This window comes from Canis lupus, chromosome 15 (genome assembly GCF_011100685.1).
Source record: "Canis lupus familiaris isolate Mischka breed German Shepherd chromosome 15, alternate assembly UU_Cfam_GSD_1.0, whole genome shotgun sequence".
Classification (NCBI taxonomy): Eukaryota; Metazoa; Chordata; class Mammalia; order Carnivora; family Canidae; genus Canis; species Canis lupus.
In genome coordinates, this window is record NC_049236.1 from 51,420,591 (window position 1) to 51,442,071 (window position 21,481).

The 21,481-nt window shown below is 45.5% G+C and overlaps 1 protein-coding gene across 8 annotated transcripts in view; it reads left to right on the forward strand.

Annotated features, from left to right (window-relative positions):
* The window catches only part of TRIM2 (tripartite motif containing 2), a 169,445-nt gene that overhangs the window by 88,435 nt on the left and 59,529 nt on the right, over positions 1 to 21,481 (forward strand). For 2 of the 8 annotated variants that reach the window (XM_038559055.1, XM_038559056.1), the window contains exon 1: positions 14,991 to 15,275. The exons of the other annotated variants lie outside the window; for them this stretch is intronic. In XM_038559055.1, coding sequence (XP_038414983.1) covers positions 15,273 to 15,275 — 3 coding nt within the window. In that variant the 5' untranslated portion in view covers positions 14,991 to 15,272. Of the gene's footprint in view, positions 1 to 14,990; positions 15,276 to 21,481 lie in introns of those variants that run through there. 8 annotated transcript variants of the gene reach the window in all.

The following is a 21,481-nucleotide window of genomic DNA, read 5'->3' on the forward strand; positions in this document are numbered from 1 at the left end:
TTGTGCCAACCCAATAACCATGTGAACATGTATAAAGCACACCTTAATGACTGGATTAAACATGGTCAGTAAGTAGTGTTGAAAATCTTTTCCTGCAGAGTACGTCTAACTCTTAGGCAGGTTATGCTCTCCTGATAATCTTGCTTACCTGGCAGTCTAAATAAATAGGTAAACAAAGGCAAGCTCGAATTACCAGAAATTGAGTTAATTGGGGAATAACAGCGGAATTACAATTCGGGAAACACAGGCTGTAGCAAGCTACAGGCCAGGCTGTTGAGGGTCTGGGGCAGGCTGGATCTCTGGGCCAGGAGTGCAAAGACGAGGAAGTCCAGCCAGCGTCCATGCAGTAAATTCACTTGGCAGATGTTCATTGGTTGGGAGATAGGACTTGGTCTTCTATAATGCAGGCATTAATAGGAAATCCATCACTTGGTTCTTAAATTCTGTTCTTCTGAGGGTGTGTGAGATTCTTCATCTCATATCCCCCAGTTCCATTTTATTTTATTTTATTGTTTTATTTTATTTTTAAAGATTTTATTTATTTATTCATGAGAGACACAGAGAGGCAGAGACATAGGCAGAGGGAGAAACAGGCCCCCTTGGGGAGCCTGATGCAGACCTTGATCCTAGGACCCTGGGATCACACCCTGAGCTGAAGGCAGACGCTCAACCACTGAGCCACCCAGGCGTCCCCCTCCAGTTCCATTTTAGCTTGAAATCCTTTCACACGCCATTTTCCTAGATTTGTTTTACAAATATAGCTCATAGGTATCTTTAGCTGAGGCTCAGTCATAACAATCAGTATGGAAGTGTGTCACATGAGGACCTGGCCAGCAAGACTGTCCTCCAGTGCAGTGTTGGTCACATGGCCCGGGGTGATGTCCTGGCAGGCTTGACACCCAGTCGTTCTCCAGCACACACTATTGGAAGCCATGTGCCAGGGCGGTCTATGTGCTGCGTTGCGTCATCACTGGGGTGTGACCCTGCCCCTGTGGGGTTTACAGGTTGTTGGGGAAGCAGCTCTAACCAAGCAAGCAAACAGATATGTATGTCATTACAAATGGTGACAGTTAAAAAAATTAAAAATTAAAAAAAATTAAAAAGAAAACGGTGACAGTTGTCATGAAGGATTCAACTACAGTGGAGTGCTAGGTAACAAAGGGGGGGGGGGCACCCACGTAGGATCGCAGGGACAAGGAAGGCCTCAGAGAGGAGGCAGCATTTGGGCAGAGAGCTAAGGAAACGGGCAGCCTTGTGGTAGGAGGTCGGGGGTGGGGGAGCAGGCCAAGTACCCAGAAAGCTGGCGCCTTTCTCATGAAGACTCAGTGATGTTGCCATTTACTAACAAGAGGCCGCCTCTATCTGGATGTAAGATCTCAGAATTTGCACTTACTGGGCCAGCTGAGTCTTAAAAGGCCAGGAACAGTGGAGAGAGAATGATGGAGGGAAGAGCAGGATCCAGAGGCCACAGGAAGACTGGATAAAGGTCCCCGAATGCTGCTAGGAAAGCCCTGACTATTTGATCAAATAGAGAAACAGAAATAAAACCTGGTTTTATAATAAATAAGCTTTGTGGGCAAGTCTAAATTAAGGCCGGATTCTTTCACTTCCATTTCTGGGGACAAACAAACATGTGTTAATAGCTTTTTAAAAATAGAATGGAAATTCTCCTGAGGCCCGCCAGGGAACAGGAAGGAGAAGGGCCTGAAGGCGCTGGCCATCCCGATGCCAACAACATCAACGCAGGTCTTTTCAGTAACTCCTTGTACTTCTCTCACTCTACCCTCCTCTCAGATTTGACCAGGGTGAAAGGCTTCGTAGGCAATCTGTACAACTGCTTAATGACTTCCAGTCTTCTGTGTTTATTTTGGTGTCGGATTTTTATTGTCAAGGTCATTCTAAAGATCTGCAGCTTCCAAACTAGGCAAAGTTGGTCATTTATGTCCTGTATCTTTTTTTTTCCTCTCCATTCCCTGGAGTCCGCCTTCTCTGTGAATCCCCCTCTAACAGGATGTCGTGGTTTATTTTTTCCCTGCCCTTTGCCATGTGGATGGCCAGAGTCTTAACCTTTTAGTCCTCTCATGCTTTGTGGTGGATTCCTGTTTCTCTGCTATCTTGGGAACTCCTGCCATTGGATGTGGTATTTTCGTATCCATATACTCTAAACCATTAGCTCTTCAGACCAGCTGTGGTACGAGGGCCCTTTGTTATTCCTCAGTATGGTTTTCTTTTCTCATCTTAGCAAGACCTGTGCTTGTATTTCCAGTCATTTCTTTTGAACCGTCCTACAGAACTAATGCAGTCATAATGAACTCCACACAGCCAGCAAAGACCACCAGCTCCCCAGGCCCACCTGGGAAGAAGGGCAGTGGGGCAGATGGAGAGAGGTACACAGTCAGGCCTGAGTCTGTGTCAGTCTTTGCTACCTGCTAGTTATATGGCACTGGGGGGTCTCGTCACCTCCCCAGACTTGTTTGTCTGTAAGATGGTGGTCAGACGGGATATGGCCACAGAGGTCCAGGTGTTCTGAAGAGATGCATGAGGGGTGGGTGGAGGTGGGGAAGACAGAAAAATGAGAGGTGAGCATGTTGGCAGGGCCCCCAGGACCAAGGCCAGTGTTTTGGAGAATGTATCTTGTAGCTTTCAAACCAGGAGACTGTATCATCTCTATGGTTCTTTGGAACTTTAAATACCTCAGGCGGTATGAAGGGATGGGAATCTTGTGCCTTCCTGCTTCCAGTCACTGCTTCCCTGTCAGGGCAAGAAGGGAAGGGGTTAGGAGCCAGCCTGGGAGCTGGGGTTGTGAACTGAGCCTCATGGGATTAAAAAGTGATGGAGCTTATGCTCTTGATTCTGGTTGTTGGTCTGAGACTGAAGATCCATATGGCAGTGGGGTGGCTCATATCCCTTTAGAGAGTACCAGCGCCTTTGAACTTAGGCTTGTGGTCTTTCTTGATGGGGCGGGAAAGAACATTGGGTTCCTTCCCGTTGGGTATATCCTGGCCAAGGTCCCTTGCCAGATCCCAGCTTCTCACTTTCTCCTTTCTCAAAAAGTCCTGCCTTCTCTCTACATCAGAGAGTAGTTAAAACAAAGAGGCAATTCTGTAGGGAGCCAGCAGATTATCTATGACTCACACTATATTATTCATCTGTGCCTGGGCTATGTTCTTTCCAGAGGAGAATCCCACTGAGTTAGAGGACGTGATTAGGACATCTGACCTTGTGGACTGCTCAACACTTCAGACAGGTTGGGTTAGCAGACTCGTTATCTGGTAGTGAGATCAAGACGCGGATAACATAGTTTTTTTAAAGATGTACAAGAGGAGATTTGATTCTTGGAATAGCTTTATAAGAAAGCCTTTACATCTCCTTTGAGTCAAGGGAAAGAAGTTTAATTATTAATTGCAATGTGTCTGGAATATGGCTTTTTTATGGCATTAGAGAAAGAATTCCTGACCTGTGAGGAATTTGATATGAATTAGAGAGTAAAAATTTTCCTGACCTGTAGTGGGGAGTAAAGCAAAATGTCCTATTTGCATTCACAGATAGCCAGAAGGTAGGAGAGGAGACAAGGAAAGAAGGAATTAGGAATTACATGGCATTATCTGCCATGTATTTGACTATCTTACAGCTCAATTATTTGCAATCTGATTTCCATAGTGGTGGGACTTGTCTTGTTTTCTGGCAGTTTCCTCCTACCCTCCTAAAATTTCCCCTATCCTTCACTCACGGTATATTGTGTCTTCTTTCATCCTCTGTGTGTAAAACTTAGGGATGTTGTGACCTTCCATGATGTTTCTTACGCCTGGATTTCTCTGTGAATAGCACTGAGAAGTGAGGTACAGTTTTTCCACCTGCGGGGAACAGCTTGCCTCTGTCTACAGAACACAGGGTGATCCTGCATCTAAGGAAATGATTGTTCTTTCCATTTCTTGTGTACAAATAAATTGTAGATATTGTAGGTATTGGTTATTTAATTATTTTTGTGCACAAATAAATTATAGTTACTGTTTTTCTTTTATGAGATTTTTTTGGTTGTTGTCCTTGGATTAGTTTATAAACTTGTTAAAGTTCATCTGGCTGTGTCATAATATTCAGACTCTGAATTAGGGTATAGTGGACCCATTCCTCTTAAAGCAAAATCCATAAAAGCAAGTGCCAGCCACCTCATTAGGTTTGATTAGGGTGGGCAGACCATGGCCTGAGTCTCAAATCTGCCCCACTGCCTGTTTTTTTTACAGCCTGTTAGTTAAGAACAGTTTCTACATTTTAAAAAATATGTATGTATGTATGTATTTATTTGTAAGTAATAGGGCTTGAACTCATGACTCTGAGATCAAGACCTGAGCTTAGATCAACAGACACTTAACTGTCTGAGTCACCCAGGTGTCCCAGTTTCTACATTTTTAAATGCTGGTGGTGGTGGTGGGGGGGGGGGGGGATTAAAAGAAAAATAATATTCTATGACATGAAATTTCTATAAAATTTATGTTTTTATACATTTTTATTGGAACACAGCAACATTCCTTTGTGTGTTGTCTATGACTGCCTTCACACAACAATATTGTTGGCAGTTGTGACATGCTGTATGGCTTGCAGAATCTAAAATGTTCAGCAATGGGCCATTTGGAGCTAAAGTTTGCCAACCACTAGGCTTGCTAATTAGAACATTAGTTGACTCTTCTGAGCTAGGCACTGTGCTAAACCACTTCCAGGCATTGTCTTATTTAATCCTCATGACAACCCTACAAATATCACCCACCATAGAACACCTTCCCAGGGGATCCCTGGGTGGCTCGGCGGTTTGGCGCCTGCCTTTGGCCCAGGGCGCGATCCTGGAGTCCCGGGATCGAGTCCCGCATCGGGCTCCCTGCATGGAGCCTGCTTCTCCCTCTGCCTGTGTCTCTGCCTCTCTCTCTCTCTCTGTGTCTATCATAAATAAATAAATCTTTAAAAAAAAAAAAAAAAAGAACACCTTCCCAGTTGGGAGCAACACCTATGAGCATCTTTGGCAGGCCTCAGGTGGAGGCCACAGATAAAAATTGCTTACTTGAGATCAAATCTATTTTTTAATCTAATTTATTATTTGGGATTTATGTCTATGTCTCTCTCATGAGTATGCATAAGTTCCTTAAAGATAGTGACCTAATGCCAGTGCAGTATCCAGCTCATAGTAGAAGCTAAATTAAAAGCTTGCTGAACAAAGTAAGTGGGTAGGGAGCAGAGAGAGAACAGGAGAAATGGGGAAGAAGAGAGATGGGAAGAGGAAAAACACTATTAAGGAAGAATTGGGGTGCACTCATCATTGGCCCCCTGGCCATGGATGGTACACTTGGCACCAAGGTGGCTTACTGCATGCCAGGGCTTACAGGTGTCGGTAGGACACCCTGGGCCCAAAAGGCCCAACCAGACCCATGTACATACCCCCTCCTATAATTTTAGCTCCTATAATTTTGCCCCTGCTCCCCTTCCCTCTGGTCTTCCTGTGACATCCTGGTGTCCAGCCCAGACACACTGCCAACCCTTGAGGTAGAGAGCTAGGCAAGGCAGTATTTGCATTAACACATGTCCATTCAGAGGAGGACATGAGAGCAAGGCCTCCCATTCTTGTGTCCAGAGATGATGACTGTCCTCATGGGATAAAATTTTGACTCTGGAAAGGTACCACAAGGAACCATTTTTTGTCTTATCTTTCCAAGAAGGCTGCTGACTCTCAAGGCAAGAAGCTGGCCAGTGAGGACTCACTTCCACTGGCAGATGAACAGCACAAAGTAGCAGACCTTGTTTCTCATAAGAACAAGGGGCAGGTCCCCGGGCTGGTTTGGGATTAGGAGTTAGTGTGAAGACTCACCAGGAGCAACAAAGTAGCGCTCCAGCCTCTTACTCAACTGTGTCAAGCCAGCTAAGTGGGTGAGAAGGCCAGGGGAGGCTGTGTCCAGCTGAGGGTGATAACAGTGTATAGATTTATCTTTTCTGATTTTGCAGGACTCGACCCACTCTCATTTATTGATTTACTTCACTTGGCAGAAGAAAATAACTAAAGGGGAATAGCATATCATCTAGTCTATTTGTTCATCCTCCAAAATAAATGCTTATTGAGTCCCTATGTGAGCCAGGTTCTAGGAATACAAAAGTAAATCATTAGTCATTCCTAAAAGAACTCAGAAACCTAGTAGTGCCAATACTACTAGTGCTAGTACTGTAGTAATACAGGTATTGACTGCCTACTATATCTCTTCATAGACGAAACCATTTAATTATCACAATTATGCTGTGAAGTAGGTTATTGTCCCCCTTACATGGATGTGGAAATTGAGGCACAGAGAGGTTAAGTTACTCAAAAGTCCTAAGTGGCAGAGCCAGGATTCAAATCCACCCTGACGCTCGGGCCCAAACTCTACCATGCACCACACAGCTTCAGATTTTAGTACTGAGACTGTGTTAAGCACCGTGCTAAGACACGTGGATACTATACCATTTAACCATCAGGACAGCCTTACAATATTTTACAAATGGGCTTACAGGGGCAATGAGCAACCTGAATACAGAGTCTCCAGAGCCTCTTCCTTAGTTATCGCATCATGGTGGTTAGATTCTAATACTGGGAGGTGTGCCCAGGGTGCGACCGTGCCACATATCCTGCTTAGGAAAATACTTCCAGGGAGCCTGGGTGGCTCCCGGTTGAGCGCCTGCCTTCGGCCCAGGGCGTGATCCTGGGGCCCCGGGATCGAGTCCCATCCACATCGGGCTCCCCGCAGGGAGCCTGCTTCTCCCTCTGCCTGTGTCTCTGCCTCTCTGTGTGTGTCTCTCGTGGATAAATAAATAAAATCTTAAAAAAAAAAAAAAAAAAAAAGGAAAATACTCTGGCCGGATTACATGTATGGGGGAGGCCTTCAGCGGTGACGCCAAGTTCCGTGCTCGTCCTACCTCTGTCCGCCCAAGCGCCCAGACTCCTACGTTAGCATCACCGCCCGGGCTGGAGCACCGAGCTCTAGGCCTGTGAACGCGGGCTTGCAGGCGTGTTGGGGAGGCCCCTCCTCAGGATCGCGCTCCCGGGTCACGTGGGCGCTGGAGGCCGGAGGGCGGGAGAGCCGCAGTCCCGGGAAATGAGAAAGGGCCACAGGCGGGGCCCCCACACTGTTGGGGGGTGCAGCCAGGGCGGTCCCCGGTCCCCGGTCCCCACGGCTCGCAGCCGTTATCGCTGCCACCGCAAGCTCGCCCCGCTCGCCCCCTGGGCTCTCCCATCGCCAGCACTTGCATCAGTTACTTTACCGAGCTGTCCTGTCGCCCGGTGAGAAATGAGGTCAGAAAAAGGAAGCGTATAGAGAAGGGGGTTAAAGATCCAGGATTCTATCCTGGAGGCGTGGACACCGGGTGGGGAAGGCCCGCGGCGGCTGGGCCGCGGGGGCGGGGCTCGGCGCCCGGGGGCGGGGCTCGGCGCCCGGGGGCGGGGCCTGTTGCCGTAGAAACCGCCGGCGGCGGCGACCCGCCCGGAGAAGGCTCTCCCCGCGCCGTGGGGCCTGGGAAGCCCGGGCCGCCTCACCTAGGAGTAGAGTCCAAGCCGCGGCGTCATCTGGTCGGCAGAGAGGAACATTTCTCGGGGTCCCTGTGCACTACCTGCTGGTGTGCGCACAACCCGCTGTACGGGGTAGAGAGGAGGCAATGGGCAGAGGGGAGGCGGCGCCCAGCAAGGCTGAGTCGCTGTGCACCCGCGTCGGCCTCGGCGGGCGCCCCTCGGGGCCCTGCCCCCCAGGCTCTGGTGCGAGCCCGGCCTCAGCCCGCCCGGCACCGACTCCAGCTCCATCCCAGCCTGCTAGTGCCAGCCCCCCGCCCCCCCACCACCCCCCCGCACTGATTAATTAAACACGGTAAGCCACGAAGCACGCAGGACCTTGGCACCGCCTATCATTCAGCTGTCCGGATGAAAAGTGTGATCGTGAACCCCCGCAGAAGGGAAGAACGTCAGTGTGGACATTAATGTAATTAGGGACCCAGGGAAGACGGGGAGGTTCTCTTCCTGGCAAACTCAGGACAGAGTCAGCTCTGAATTATCCAGGCCAGACGATGGCACAAGAGTGGTTTTTGTTTCGGGGCTTTTGCTTTTTATGTTTGCTATTGTCAGAGCAAGACAAAGAATAAGAAGGGGTAGGGGTGGCGCTGGGAAGTTTGATAGTTCGATGGATGGCAGACCCTTGTGATTTGCTTCAGGCTTCTCTGTAAAGGACATGTTCAGGCTGAGAAGGGGCTTGGGAAGATCACTGGGAAGGAGCTCAGACTGGGTAGACTAGCAGCACAGCTGTGGGTGTGGGTTCCAGCTGCAGGTGTGGGTTCCAGCTGCCAATCAGACGCAAAGGGCACAGTTTTATTTTATTTTATTTTTTAAAAGATTATTTATTTATTTATTAGAGAGAGGGAGAGAGAGAGAGAGAGAGTCAGTCAGGCAGAGGGAGAAGCAGGCTCCATGCAGGGAGCCTGACGTGGGACTTGATCTAGGGTCTCCAGGATCACACCCTGGGTGGAAGGTGGCGCTAAACCGCTAAGCCACCAGGGCTGCCCAAAAGGCACAGTTTTAATCTAATTTTGTGGTTAGGAAACATTGGCATAGAATACAGGCCAAGAGATATGGCATCTTTATGCCATTGGAGACCTAGAAACTTCATTTTCCCCATTACCAACTTACGGTGTATGTACCAGGGATGAGAGCCAAGGTGTGTGCGGGTCATACCCCTTTCCCCCTCCAATCTTTCATGTCATCCTGCTTATGTAGCACCTCACGGTCTAACTGGTGCACACCACAAATGAAGCACACATCACATTCCCTGTTTATCTTAACCCTACTGTCTTCAAGGGAACACTGTTGTGGGCAAACCAGGTCATTCTCAGGCAGGTCTGCATCAGGCCAGGCCTCAGGTTAACCTTTTACCCATGGTAGGTGTTGTGGGTTGAATGATGTACCTCAGAAAGAGAGGCTGAAGTCCCAAACACTGTACCTGTGAATGTGACCTTACTTGGAAATAGGGTCTTTGCAGATGTAATCAAGTTATGATGAGGTCATACTGCATGTGAGAGGGCCCTAATCCGATAAGACAAGGATCCTTTAAGAGGAAAAAGGAAGACAGGGAGGGAAGTGCCATGTGAAGACACAGAGACAAACATGGAGAAGACAAACCTGTAAGAATGGTTAGAGACTGGAGTGATGCCCCTACAAGCCGAGGTAGCCTGAGACTACTGGAAACTGGAAGAGACAAGGATCTTCTGCTAAAGTCTTTGGAGGGAGCTTGACCCTAGGAGCTCCAGTTCACCTTTACTACACAATTGCCACTCTACTGGCCACATAACCTTTCTTTTCTTTTCTTTTCCTTTCCTTTTCCTTCTTTTTCTTCCTTCCTTTTCTTTCTTTCTCTCTCTTTCTTTCTTTCTTTCTTTCTTTCTTTCTTTCTTTCTCTTTCTTTTTTCTGAGAGAGGAAGGGAGAGAGTGCTGTGTGTGGGGTGGGAGGGGCAGAGGGAGAGAATCTTCAGCAGGCTCCACACCCAGCATAGAGCCCCATCTCATGACCCTGAAATCATGACCCGAGCCAAATCAGGAGTGGCTCACTTAACCGACTAAGCCACCAGGTGCTCCATGTATCCTTTCTGAATCTCAGTTTCCACTATGATAATAATAATGCCTCCTGTGTTTCCAGATCAACATTGCAGATCAAACAGAAAGTGTATTATAAAGGTGTTTTCTAAATTATAAACCACCAATCAGGGTGCCTGGTGGCTCAGTCAGTTGAGCACCTGACTCTTGATTTCAACTCAAGTCATGGTCTCAGGGTCCTGGGATCAGGCCCCACATCAGGCTCCACTACACCTACTGGGGAGTCTGCTTGGGAATTCTTTCTTCCTCTCCCTCTGCCTCTGCCCTTCCCCTGCTCACGCTGTCTCTCTCTAAAATAAATAATCTTTAAAAAATTTATTAAAAACACCAATCAGATATGAAGAATTCCCTCTCCCTAATGCTCCAACTATTTTCCAATTCTGAGGTGAACATTTACCTTATATCATGTTATGTCACTCATTCACTTCTAGAAGGACTTTTGTCATTCTGTATCTGCTTATTGGGCACCTACTATGTGATGGGCACTGCACTAGGAGCTGGGGAGTTAGAGGTAAAAATTTGGAGCCATCAATAATTTTCAGCAAAGAATGCTGTGGAGCACATAGGACTGACACTCAATCTAGACTGGGGATGGGAGGGGTTGGGATTGGAGAAGGAGTCAGAATTTTTTTTTTTAACTTTTTTTTTTTTTTTTTTTTTTTTTTTTTAAGATTTATTTATTCATTCAGAGAGAGAGAGAGAGGCAGAGACACAGGCAGGAAGGCAGGGCTCCATGCAGGAAGCCCGACGCGGGACTGGATCCGGGGTCTCCAGGATCACGCCCTGGGCTGCAGGCGGCGCTAAACCGCTGTGCCACCAGGGCTGCCCCGAGAAATTTTTTTTTTTAAGTGAATGGTGTCTTTGCTGAGTTCTGAAGAATTCAGTGAAGTTAAACAGGGGAAGGAGTCAGGAAAGGATAAGAATGTTCAGGAATGTTCTCCATTCCTGGGAGAACAAATGGAATGTGAGCTTAGAGATTCCTGTTTCTTAAAGGGAGTGCTATTAGTAATTTGAGGGGACAAATGTACTCATATGAGACTCTCCCATGTATTGGAAGGTGTTTGGCATCCCGGTCCCCAAATGTCGGTAGTACCTGCCCACTCCCCCAGCACACAATCAACATAACAGCCAAAAATGCACCTTCACATTTCCAAATGCGTACCCCACCACTTCATGGAGAGGTTGGGGACGGTATCATTTCCTGGTTGACAGCCACTGCTAAAAAATGCATGGTGGCATGTCTTGGAACTAGAATATGACTGGGGAGGACAGAGGTGGAGAAAAATGAGGAAGGCAGAGGCCAGATCATAAATGACCTTGTATGTCATCCTAAGGAGTTTACTTTCTAGAAAAAAATTTCCTTGATCAGGGATAGGTAGGCTGTATCTAAAGGGCTTTGGATTGAGCCTGGCACATAATACATGGTCAGTACATTTTGGATCTCTGTCTCGGAGGATTGTATCAAATCCAAATAAGTTAGCACATGTTCTGTTCATTTCATATTGACTATCTGTATACTTCCTGAGTACATCATGGTCAAAGTGACTGATGACAGGTAACTCACTAATGTATGTTCAACTGGAGGGAAATGGTGGGGAGGGGCAAGACAGCTCTAGGAAGTCAGTGACAGCAGCCTCTTTCCTGTGCAGCAGACTCCATCCCAAGAACTTGGGGTGCTTCTCTGCTCTCACAGCCTTACAGTCTGACTGTGTGAGGCCTCAGTACAAGCAAACTCCAACTCGGAAGGAACCTGTGCCATGGTATACCAACAGCCACTACCACCACCATCCACCTGTAGCCAGGGAGTGCCAAGGAGAAGATGCTGTGGCCTCCTAACACATCCCATGGAAACCCAAGGCCCAGCTTATAAATAGTTGTATTTATTTGCCAACACATGCACTAAAAATGAGGCTGCATTTTCCTATAATAAGCAATGTTATGTTTGTTAGATTGCAGACTGAGCCCTCCAAACCCATTTACCCATACAGTATTTAAGCCATAGTGATGAAGGCGTTTGGAACCCAACTGTCCTATGTAACGCTGTTTCCAAGAAAGAGATATTCCCAATTCTGGGTGAAAGATCAGAAATACATATGACCCCCATTTATTCTATCCTATGACCCCCATTTATTCTGTCTTCACCCAAGGCTCTAGCCACACTGAACTATGCTCTCAATTCCTGTGAGCCATCTCTTGCCTCCAAGCCTATGCATGTGCTGTGCTCTATGCCTGTAATGTACCCCACGCTTCCCTGCCCCACTGTGTCCTTCCCGTGAGCTCCCAGAGACTCCACTTCTTCTTCTTCCTGTCAAAGTACTTACCACTCGGTGTAGCAACTGTCTGATCTTAACCTTCCTGAGGGCTGAGATCCTCAATGCCTACTCAGTGCCTGACCCACTGGACATGCAATAAATATTCATTGGAATGAATGATTGAATAAACGAACCTTCTGTGAGTACGAGCCCAGCAATAAGATCAAGGATCTCCTTCTTTTCTACCATCTTCTGAGAACACAGGCCTTCTCCAGTTGTATGCCCCAGTTTGGGTTGAGTGGAGGAAGAGGAGAGAGGCCAGGAGATGTGCTGGGGGAGAGGTCAGCATTCAGTGAATTTGGCCTCAGAAAGCGCCAGCAACAGCATGAGTGAGAAGAGGGATTCCCACCAGACATACAGGTCAGGCTCCTTTGTGATGGACTCTTGGGAAAAGGACATGGTAAAATGGAGTGAGGGTAGCCTGCTTGTCGTTTTAGGAGTCAGTTCTAATTAAATTGTTAACTTTTTTTTTTAAAGAATTTATTTATTTATTAGAGACAGAGAGAGAGAGGCAGAGACACAGGCAGAGGGAGAAGCAGGCTTCATGCAGGGAGCCTGACATGGGACTCGATCCTGGGGCCCCAGGATCACGCCCTGGGCTGAAGGCGGTGCTAAACCGCTGAGCCACCCGGGCTGCCCCTAAATTGTAAACTTTTAAAACAGAACATATGTCCACCCAACACCTGTACAGAGATGTTTTTAGCAGCATTATCCATAATAGCCAAAAAGTGGAAACAACCCAAGTGACAATCAGCTGGTAGATGGATAATCAAAATGCACTATCTCCATACAATCTACCATAAAAAGGTTGAAAAAGGAACAGAATACTGATACATGCTACCATATGGATGAACATTGAAAACATGCTAGGTGAAAAAAGCCAGATACCTAAGACCACATATTATATGAGTCTATTCATGTCTGGGATCTATAGAGGGAACCATAGAAACAGAGGGTAGATTAGTGGTTGCTTAAGACTCTGGGCAGTGGGTCAGGAATCCCTGGGTGGCTCAGCCGTTTAGCACCTGCCTTCCACCGAGGGCATGATCCTGGGGTCCCTGGATCGAGTCCCACATCGCACTCCCTGCATGGAGCCTGTTTCTCCCTCAGTCTCTCTCCCTCTCTGTGTCTCTTATGAATAAATAAATAAAATCTTAAAAAAAAAAGGCACAAGAGTTCCTTTCTGAGATGATGAAAATGTTCTAAAATTGGCTGTGATGATGTTTGCCCGCATCCGTGAATATACTAAACGCCATTGACTTATACAGTTTAAATGAGTGAATTGTATGTTATGTGAATTATATCTAAGTAAAGTTGTTAAAAAAAAAACACAAAACTTTTTTTAAAGATTTATTTATTAATTTTAAAGAGAGAGAGAGGGAGTACATGAGCAAAGGAGGGGCAGAGGGACAGGATCTCAAGCAGACTCACCGCTGAGCAGGGAGCACCAACGTGGGGCCCCATCCCACTACCCTGAGATCATGACCTGAGCTGAAATCAGGAGTCAGACTCAAAACTGAGCCACCCAGGCAGCCCACAAAACTAAACTTCTAAAAGCAGGGTCTTAACCTGGGCTTTTGAGATACCACCTAAAATAACATGGCAACATTGGCGTGTCCTGCCTCTGTCAGTTTCACTGGGCGCTCTATGACCCACTCCCCCAAAGGTAATCCTAACTGGTCCATAGAGCTGAGTGCCCCGTTACAGGGCTCAATGCAATGCCTGACTGCATGCAAAGAATGTGATGAATATTAATGTAATCAATATGAGAATTAACAATTTTATTATTAAATAAAATGTTTAGTGTCCACTTTAAAACTAATAACTAACCAAAATATAGAATGCAGTATGGAGGGACTCCTGGGTGGCGTAGCGGTTGAGTGTCTGTCTTAGGTTCAGGGCCTGATCCCTGGAGACCTCTGCCTGTAGTCTGCCTCTCTCTCTGTCTCTCTCTCTCTGTGTCTCTATCTCTCATAAATAAATAAAATCTTAGGCAGCCCTGGTGGCTTAGAGGTTTAGTGCTGCCTTTGGCCCAGGGTGGGATCCTGGAGACCCAGGCCCAGGTCCCACATCAGGCTCCCTGCATGGAGCCTGCTTCTCCCTCTGCCTGTGTCTCTGCCCCCCCCCACCATGTCTCTCATGAATAAATAAATAAAATCTATAAATAAATTAATTAAATAAAATCTTTTTAAAAATGCAGTATGGTTCTCTGCCCCTAGTGCTGTAGAAAAGGGAAAGATTGTAAATTCCATTCCCATATCTAAGTTTTTTTAAATTTTTTTTTTTAAGATTTTATTTATTTATTCATGAGAGACACATGGCAGAGGGAGAAGCAGGCTCCAAGCAGGGAGCCCGATGTGGGACTTGGTCCCAGGACTCCAGGATCATGCCCTGGGCTGAAGGCAGGAGCTTAACCACTAAACCACCCAGGGATCCCCCTAAGTTTTTTAAATTCTAAGGTATTATTTGTAAGATGGGGATCTGATTGTTTTTATGTGGCTATTTGATCATTTTTATGTTATTAAAGCCTTTTAAAAATAAGTTGAGCCACCTAATAGGGAATCAAGCTATGTACCTATGTAAGGTGTGTCAAGTTCCTCAGCCCTTAACTGCGCAAGTTCCCAAGGTCAGAAAAACAACAGGTTCTGTTCACCCCCTGAAGCAAATAAATGTACCATGGGATTTTTGTCCGAATGATCAGAACCACGAAAGGCAGAGGAATGTCGCTTGCATCATGGAAACAGGTGCTGGGGCTTCCCTAACTTAGGGAAGTCCGCGTGCCTCGCACACGCACTCTGGACACACCTGTGATTTTGAGCTGGGGTTTCGGGTGCCTCGGTTCCCTTCTGGAATCCGCCCCCCCCCCCCCCTGCCGCGGGCCCCTGGGCTGCCAGCACAGCCTCTCTGACTTGCGGGCGGGCGCGGCCGGACCCCCCCCCCCCCCCCCCCCCCCGCCCCAGGCCGCCGGGCGGGCCCAGGTGTCGGGCCGCGCAGCTGACTGCTGACTCAGAGCGCGAGGGCCGCCCGCGAATCTCCTTGCAGCTCGCTGCTGCATCCCCATCCCACAATCCCTTGCTGGGTTTGCTGCAGTCTTTTCAACAGACGCTGAGTGCGAAAAAGATGTCCTGTAAGATAAAGATTGATTGGTCTGGATGCCGAAAGGGGTCTCCCACTTGTTAATGACCCAGAAACATTCCTGCCGACTTTGCGGGGCCTCCTCTCTTTCCGTCCGTTGGTCTGCTCCTCGGCCCTGTTCCTGAGCTGGCGCATCACCACACGGAGCAGAAGATATGCGGGGCTTCTGATGATGGCTGCACTGCATGGTAGGGGATTTTAACCAGTCTCTTTGCATGGTGGTGCTTCCAAACTTGGGAGGTTAGCGGAATGTGCATTGTTCTTTTGGATTGCCGCGGAGCTGCAGCGACAGGCTTGGGAGGATTTGAGTCTTTGCCTCGTTGATTAGTCTGTCCGCAGAAATGGGTAGGTCCGAAAGGTTCCGAATTGCCCAGCGTTACGCCAGGTGGATAACTGATGTCTCTTGCTCTCTCTATTCTGGCTTTTTCTCTCTCTTTTTCCACCCTCCTCTCTTGGTGATGCTGCATGCATGCTCTGTTAACTAGCAGAGGGAGACCCACTCTTTGCTTAAACAAAGGCACCAAATTCAGAATAGGGAGAAAGTCATGCAAGATTTTCTTCTCAAGTTCCTAATGTTATCTGACTACATTTTTGTTTTTACCAGTCTTCCATTTTAATGTGTATTCGGCTTATTTTAAATAGAAGATTCCCTCCCCCCCGGCCCCCCACTCCAACCCACCCACCCACCCAGCATTTTTCCGGTGGGTGCGAGGAAGGGGATGAAATATTTGAGTCGCCCGATTCCTTCCTCCATCCCCCAGGGCGGAGGAGAATGTGCGATTCGACCCTTCCCCCACCCGATCCTCTGTCGGAGAACCCTGGGGTTGAGTGCCACGGTTCCCAGTTACCATTGGAAACCCATTCATTCATAATGCATGACTCCAACCTCTGAATCCTGAATGCCATTGATGATCAGCAAATATGCAGACGATGATTTGTTTTTATTTTATTTTTTTTTTGACATTTTCCCCTGCTTTTGAAGTAGACTCAAATCTGGGTGGAGTTCAATGGTAGCTTTACATGGAAAAAAAAAAAAAATCCTTGGGTTGGACCTTGGGTTTGCTTCCTGAAACAGTGGATATGATTTTTCTGACAGCTTTCTCTACTAGCCTGCCCCACCCTGTCATTATTCCTTATTTTGGGAGGATAGGAAAGCAAGTAGGAAAGCTATTTATTTGAAGCTAAATACTGAATGTTAATAAGTGGATTTCTGAACCAAAAGGCAAAATATGTCTGTCTTAAGATAGATTCGGTGTCATTGCTTTAAGGAGCAGACCTGGATTCAGAATGAAGCATTTTAAAAATGATTAGTTTGTTTCTTTGGCTTAGATCGTATTACTGTGATTTTCTCCCTCATGAATAAAATTGTTAGAGGTTTTTGTTCATTTTTTTTTTAGATTAGAATATGTAAGGAGAGACATTGTTTGTCCAGATCCTCAAAATGATTTCTTAAGTATTGGGATTCAGTTCTGCCTAATGTGAACCTATTTTCTGGTGCCTTTCATTATTTTTTTAGGCAGATGCTTTAGCAGCACCATTCCTAACCCGCTGTAATGTTAAATAATGCACGCCCCTCCCGAGCAAGCACACAATGAGAAGTTTCATGTGTGCTGTGGTATGAGAAAGCAGCTTTTTGTTACAGAGATGTGAGTAGTGGCCTTTCCTAAACCTCTACGTATTTCTTTCCAGTTTTCTCCTAGAAAGACCCAAGTGATTTGCATTGGAAAGGTTAAAATAGGACTGAATGTACAAATGTTCTCTGATAGAATGTGCCTGTTTCAAGAAATATGAATGCAGGATATATATTCCTTTTTTTTCAGGATATATAGTCCATATATTTTAAAAATGAGAGTAAAATCTATACATATTTTTCACCATAGTTAATATTATAATCCTGAGATGACTTTTTTTTACACTTACATGATAAAAGCTTAGTGGATTTTCTTGCTTGTGAAATAAGTAAAAATACTCATTCTTTGTTTTACTAAGAATTGAAAATGCCCTTCATTTAGATACTTGGAGACATTAATTTCTCCAAACATATGGCTTTATCTATCTTTAAGTCAAAGAAATTATAAGTATGTAGCAATTAAAAACATTTAACCTGGATTTAATTTTTAAGACTTCCTTGTCATTCTTTTCATTACTTCTCTTTAAAACTAAGCCTTTAATGAAATATTTGTATGTATTATTGAAATGTATGGAAGAGAAATACTTTCAAACTTTAAAAAATTTGCTACCAAATTATTTATTCTCATAGTTTTTTTTTAATGTGACTGAATTACTTCTAATTATGGCATAATTCTAATTTGCACACACCTGTACTTTTTTTTTTCTTCAAATGTCTGATGCCATCTGTGCCCTTTATATTACTTATGTAAGGGTTTTAGTGTCAGAATAGAATTTGTTCTATAATGGGGTTGGCTATTAGAGTTCTCTGAATATTATTATGTGCAGGTTATCTGAAAGTAACAGATCAGCTTTCCTCCTAGAATTTGGAGGTTTAGATTAAACCAGATACTGAAGAAAAAATGAGCCCAATGTAATTATTCAAACAGCACCATGGAAGGAATCTTCATTACTGCTGTCTGCATGCTGGTCTTTCTACCCTCTTCTATTTTAATCTCGTCTGCTTCGTGTTCTCAATCACCTCCATTTCCCCATTAAATGATTTTTATTCTTCTTCTGGAAAACGTTTTAAGGTAAACATTTATTCTAATCAGCAACAGAATTTAATAATGTACTTCTTATCTACCAGGGGCAAAGGAGGATTTGCTGCTGCGTGGGCCTATGCCTTGTGAGGTTCTGATGGAGAATGAATTTCTCATCTCCCTTCTTGCTAACCTCGCCCAACGCCCAGAGCTTAGGACCTTGGCTTTGCTCTGCCTCTTTTGTGATCCCAGAACATGCAGCCTCCTGGTGGTCCCAAAGGAAGGCAAGGGAGGAGTTGGCAAGGTGATGGATGTGGAGAGAGGAGACCCCACCATCTTGACTGTCCCAGGGCACTGTAAGAGGAATGCCAATTAGCCTGACCACTTAACACTCCCATCACACAGACCTAGCCTTCTGCAACTTGGAAAACCCAAAGCAAATCTTAAGAATTGAATTATGTTGTAAGAGGTGAGGACGTCTCTGAAGAAGGCAATGGCAAACAGTTATCTGTACTAAGAGGTAGAGGACCTAGGCATAAAGACAAGTTGGGGGCTTGGCATAAATCAGCTTCCATATGGTAGAACCCGGCAACCAAGGGAAGCTGTCATACATCTGACCCTGGCAACAAGAACCTTTGGAAAGCTTAGGCACACCCCTGCCTGGAGACAGAAGTTAAAGTGGATGGCCTCCTGAATATACACCCACTCACCCCCAAACACAGGCATTCATGCACATATTGTCAGAAAAGATACTGCATCTGGCCTTCTAATTTACAAAATGGCCCATTTGGGATAGATACTTGATTTAACTAGAAATAGGTCACCTTGTTTTAATTTCACCGAAGATTGTCCTCTTTTCTTTCTTCTTCTGTACCAATGCAAGTTCAGTTGCAGGTGAATAAGAATATCCTCATAAATTTTGAAAATTAAAAATACTTTGTTTTGTGAATCATGTCTTAACCGATGTCTTGAGCTCCGGGTACCCCCTATCCTGGCAGGTAAAAAGAAAGTAAGTTACAGATAATCCTAATGGTTCAAGATTTCGTTTCTATAAACCTACCAGAAGATTTTTAATTTCTCGGGAAGGTGGTGTGTTAGCATGCCTGCACCATTGTCATTAGCCCAAGAACAGTGCCATTGTCATTAGCCCAAGAACAGTAAAAATGTATCATTGCTAATAAATAAAGCCAGCTCAGTGGCAACAAAGAGAAGCAGTAACCCACGAAGGGCCATAAAATTAAATAGAAATGGAATCTAGCGCCTTTAGGATGGTATATAATCAAATATGCTGCCTCGTACCCACAAATCACAGGCTAAAATTTTTTTTGTAAAGGAATCTTAACCTGTTTCCCAACTGTGTTCCCTAGCCCCGCCAACAAGTTGTCACCAACTCTCTCCCCTTCTTCGCAAGAGGCGTGCTTTCAGCTTGTCATTTGTCTTCCACCCTCCTCCCACCCTGCTCTTCCTCACTCTGGTGTCAGCAATAAAAAGTTTGGATAGTTGTCTGATCTAAATGGTATAATCTGGGGTGGGAACTGTGGTCTCAACCCTAGAATTGTGGACATAGGCATTTTCATTTTCATTTGTTTCCTCTCCTCCTCTCAAGTTCTTTTCCACTTGGTTATAGTTTCCACCAAGTTCTGGGAGATTTGAGAACATGAGCCAGGAAAAATACCCAAGATGACATGAGGGAAGAAATTCTGGGATGGGGTTTTTCTGTGCCCAAGGATTTTGTTACGTGCTTATTGCATTGTTGTTACCCTCAAAAGCTGTGTAGCTGGCACACTTCCTGATGAGGAATGCATGTGCCAACCTTCTAAGACTTTGTATTTCTGTGCATATGTGTCCTCAGTGGGTCCTCCATTTCTTTTCTGCATTTGTGAGTGTGTTAAAGTATGTCACTGAATATTTACCCTCTGGCTGATGGCTTATCTTGCTAAACATTAGACAATCACATGGGAAGGCAGGTAATGTCTGACGTCAAATGAAAACATTCACGTGACTGGTGACGACCATGCTCTTTGTTCTGTAAGTCAGCCAGTGCCAGTCTTTCCTGCTCCTGGGACTGAGTCCATTGCCGTGTTATACTTCACTTGTTCGTGTTCATTCAAAGAAAGAATGTCTGTCATGTGCCAGGCACAGTTGTAGGTGGGTGCTGGGACTACTGCAGTGAGCAGTCAGACAGCAGTCCCTGCCTTCGTGAGTCTTACATCCTAGAGGGGTGGGGAGGAGGCCATGTGCAAGATAAACACATTACATACTATATCAGAAAGTGATCGGTGCTATAGAGAGACATAGCGCACTGATGGGAGGTAGTAAGTGCTAGGGAACGAGGGGCAAAGTTTCAGTTTTAAACAGGACCCAGTTAAATAAAATATTAAAAAAAAAAAAAAAAAAAAGGCCAGCCCCAGTGGCCCAGCGGTTTAGCACCGCCTTCAGTCCAGGGTGTGATCCTGGAGACCCGGGATTGAGTCCTACATCAGGCTCCCTGCAAGGAGCCTGCTTCTACCTCTGCTTATGTCTCTGCCTCTCTTTCTCTCTGTGTGTCTCTCATGAATGAATGAATGAATGAATGAATGAATGAATAAATAAATAAATAAATAAAACAAAAACAGGCCTTGGGGCTCCTGGGTGGCTCAGTGGTTAAGCGTCTGCCTTTAGGCCCAGGGTGTGATCCTGGGGTCCCGGGATCGAGTCCCACACTGAGCTCCCTGCAGGGAGGCCTGCTTCTCCCTATGCCTGTGTCTCTGCCTCTCTGTGTCCCTCATGAATAAATGAATAAAATATATATATAAAAAAAACCAGAATGGTCCAACTGAGAAGGTGCTGTAGAGGAGAGAACTGGAGAGGAAGACTGAACCCCTCTGTAAGCAGTATTGCTGTTGGTTTTCCACTGACAAGGAACCTAGCCAGTCTCCCTACATCATGAGAGCTCTCAAAGCTGGATAATGTCAATGGCACACGAATGTGTGCTATTTATGTAGTTTACAATGGCTCTGCTTGCCTTTCTTCTTTGTCCTTTTTCTTTCTCTTGGACTTCCGTCAATATGTGTGATGCTAGTTCCTACCTCTGAAAGGATTCCGGTTCCTTCAGAGACAAAGTCCACTGCTGGCATGTTTGCAGGTGCTCCTTTCCAAAAATTGATTTTGCTGATCTCCAAGAGAAGAGCAGTTCTGTATTCTGATCTCTCTTACGATCCCATGGTTATTTCTGCTAGTCATGTGAGTAAGAAGGATCTCTGACCCTTCAGAAACCAAGATGGGAAAAGGAGAAACAGCCAAGAATCTAGATAAGTATTTATTGCTTTTCTAATCAAAATGACCAGAAACTATGATGGTGCCCAAACACTTTGATTAAAGGCTGTCATACATTTTATGTGTACTCCTTGCGGCATATTCAAATGGATGGAAAGCTTCCCACGGTGCTTATTAGCACATTCTCTGTCTCCATTTTCCTCAGCACATTATCCCTTTAGGAGCAGTCGAATTGTCTTTCTATTGTGGGGATCCAGTTATATTCAGGGAATAATCATTACCTTGGCAAAGGCTCAGTTTGGGGATCTTTGGGGCTTGGAAACCTTTTGTGTTGATTCTGAGAGTCCTGTGAATCCAGATGTCTTCAACAAGTCACTTGTGACAGATCTGTAATATTGTCATGATTTTAAATTAGTGTTAATGAGTAAACTTAATTTACCATATAAATTAACAGTACTAACAAAGATTTACTCTCACCCGCTACAACA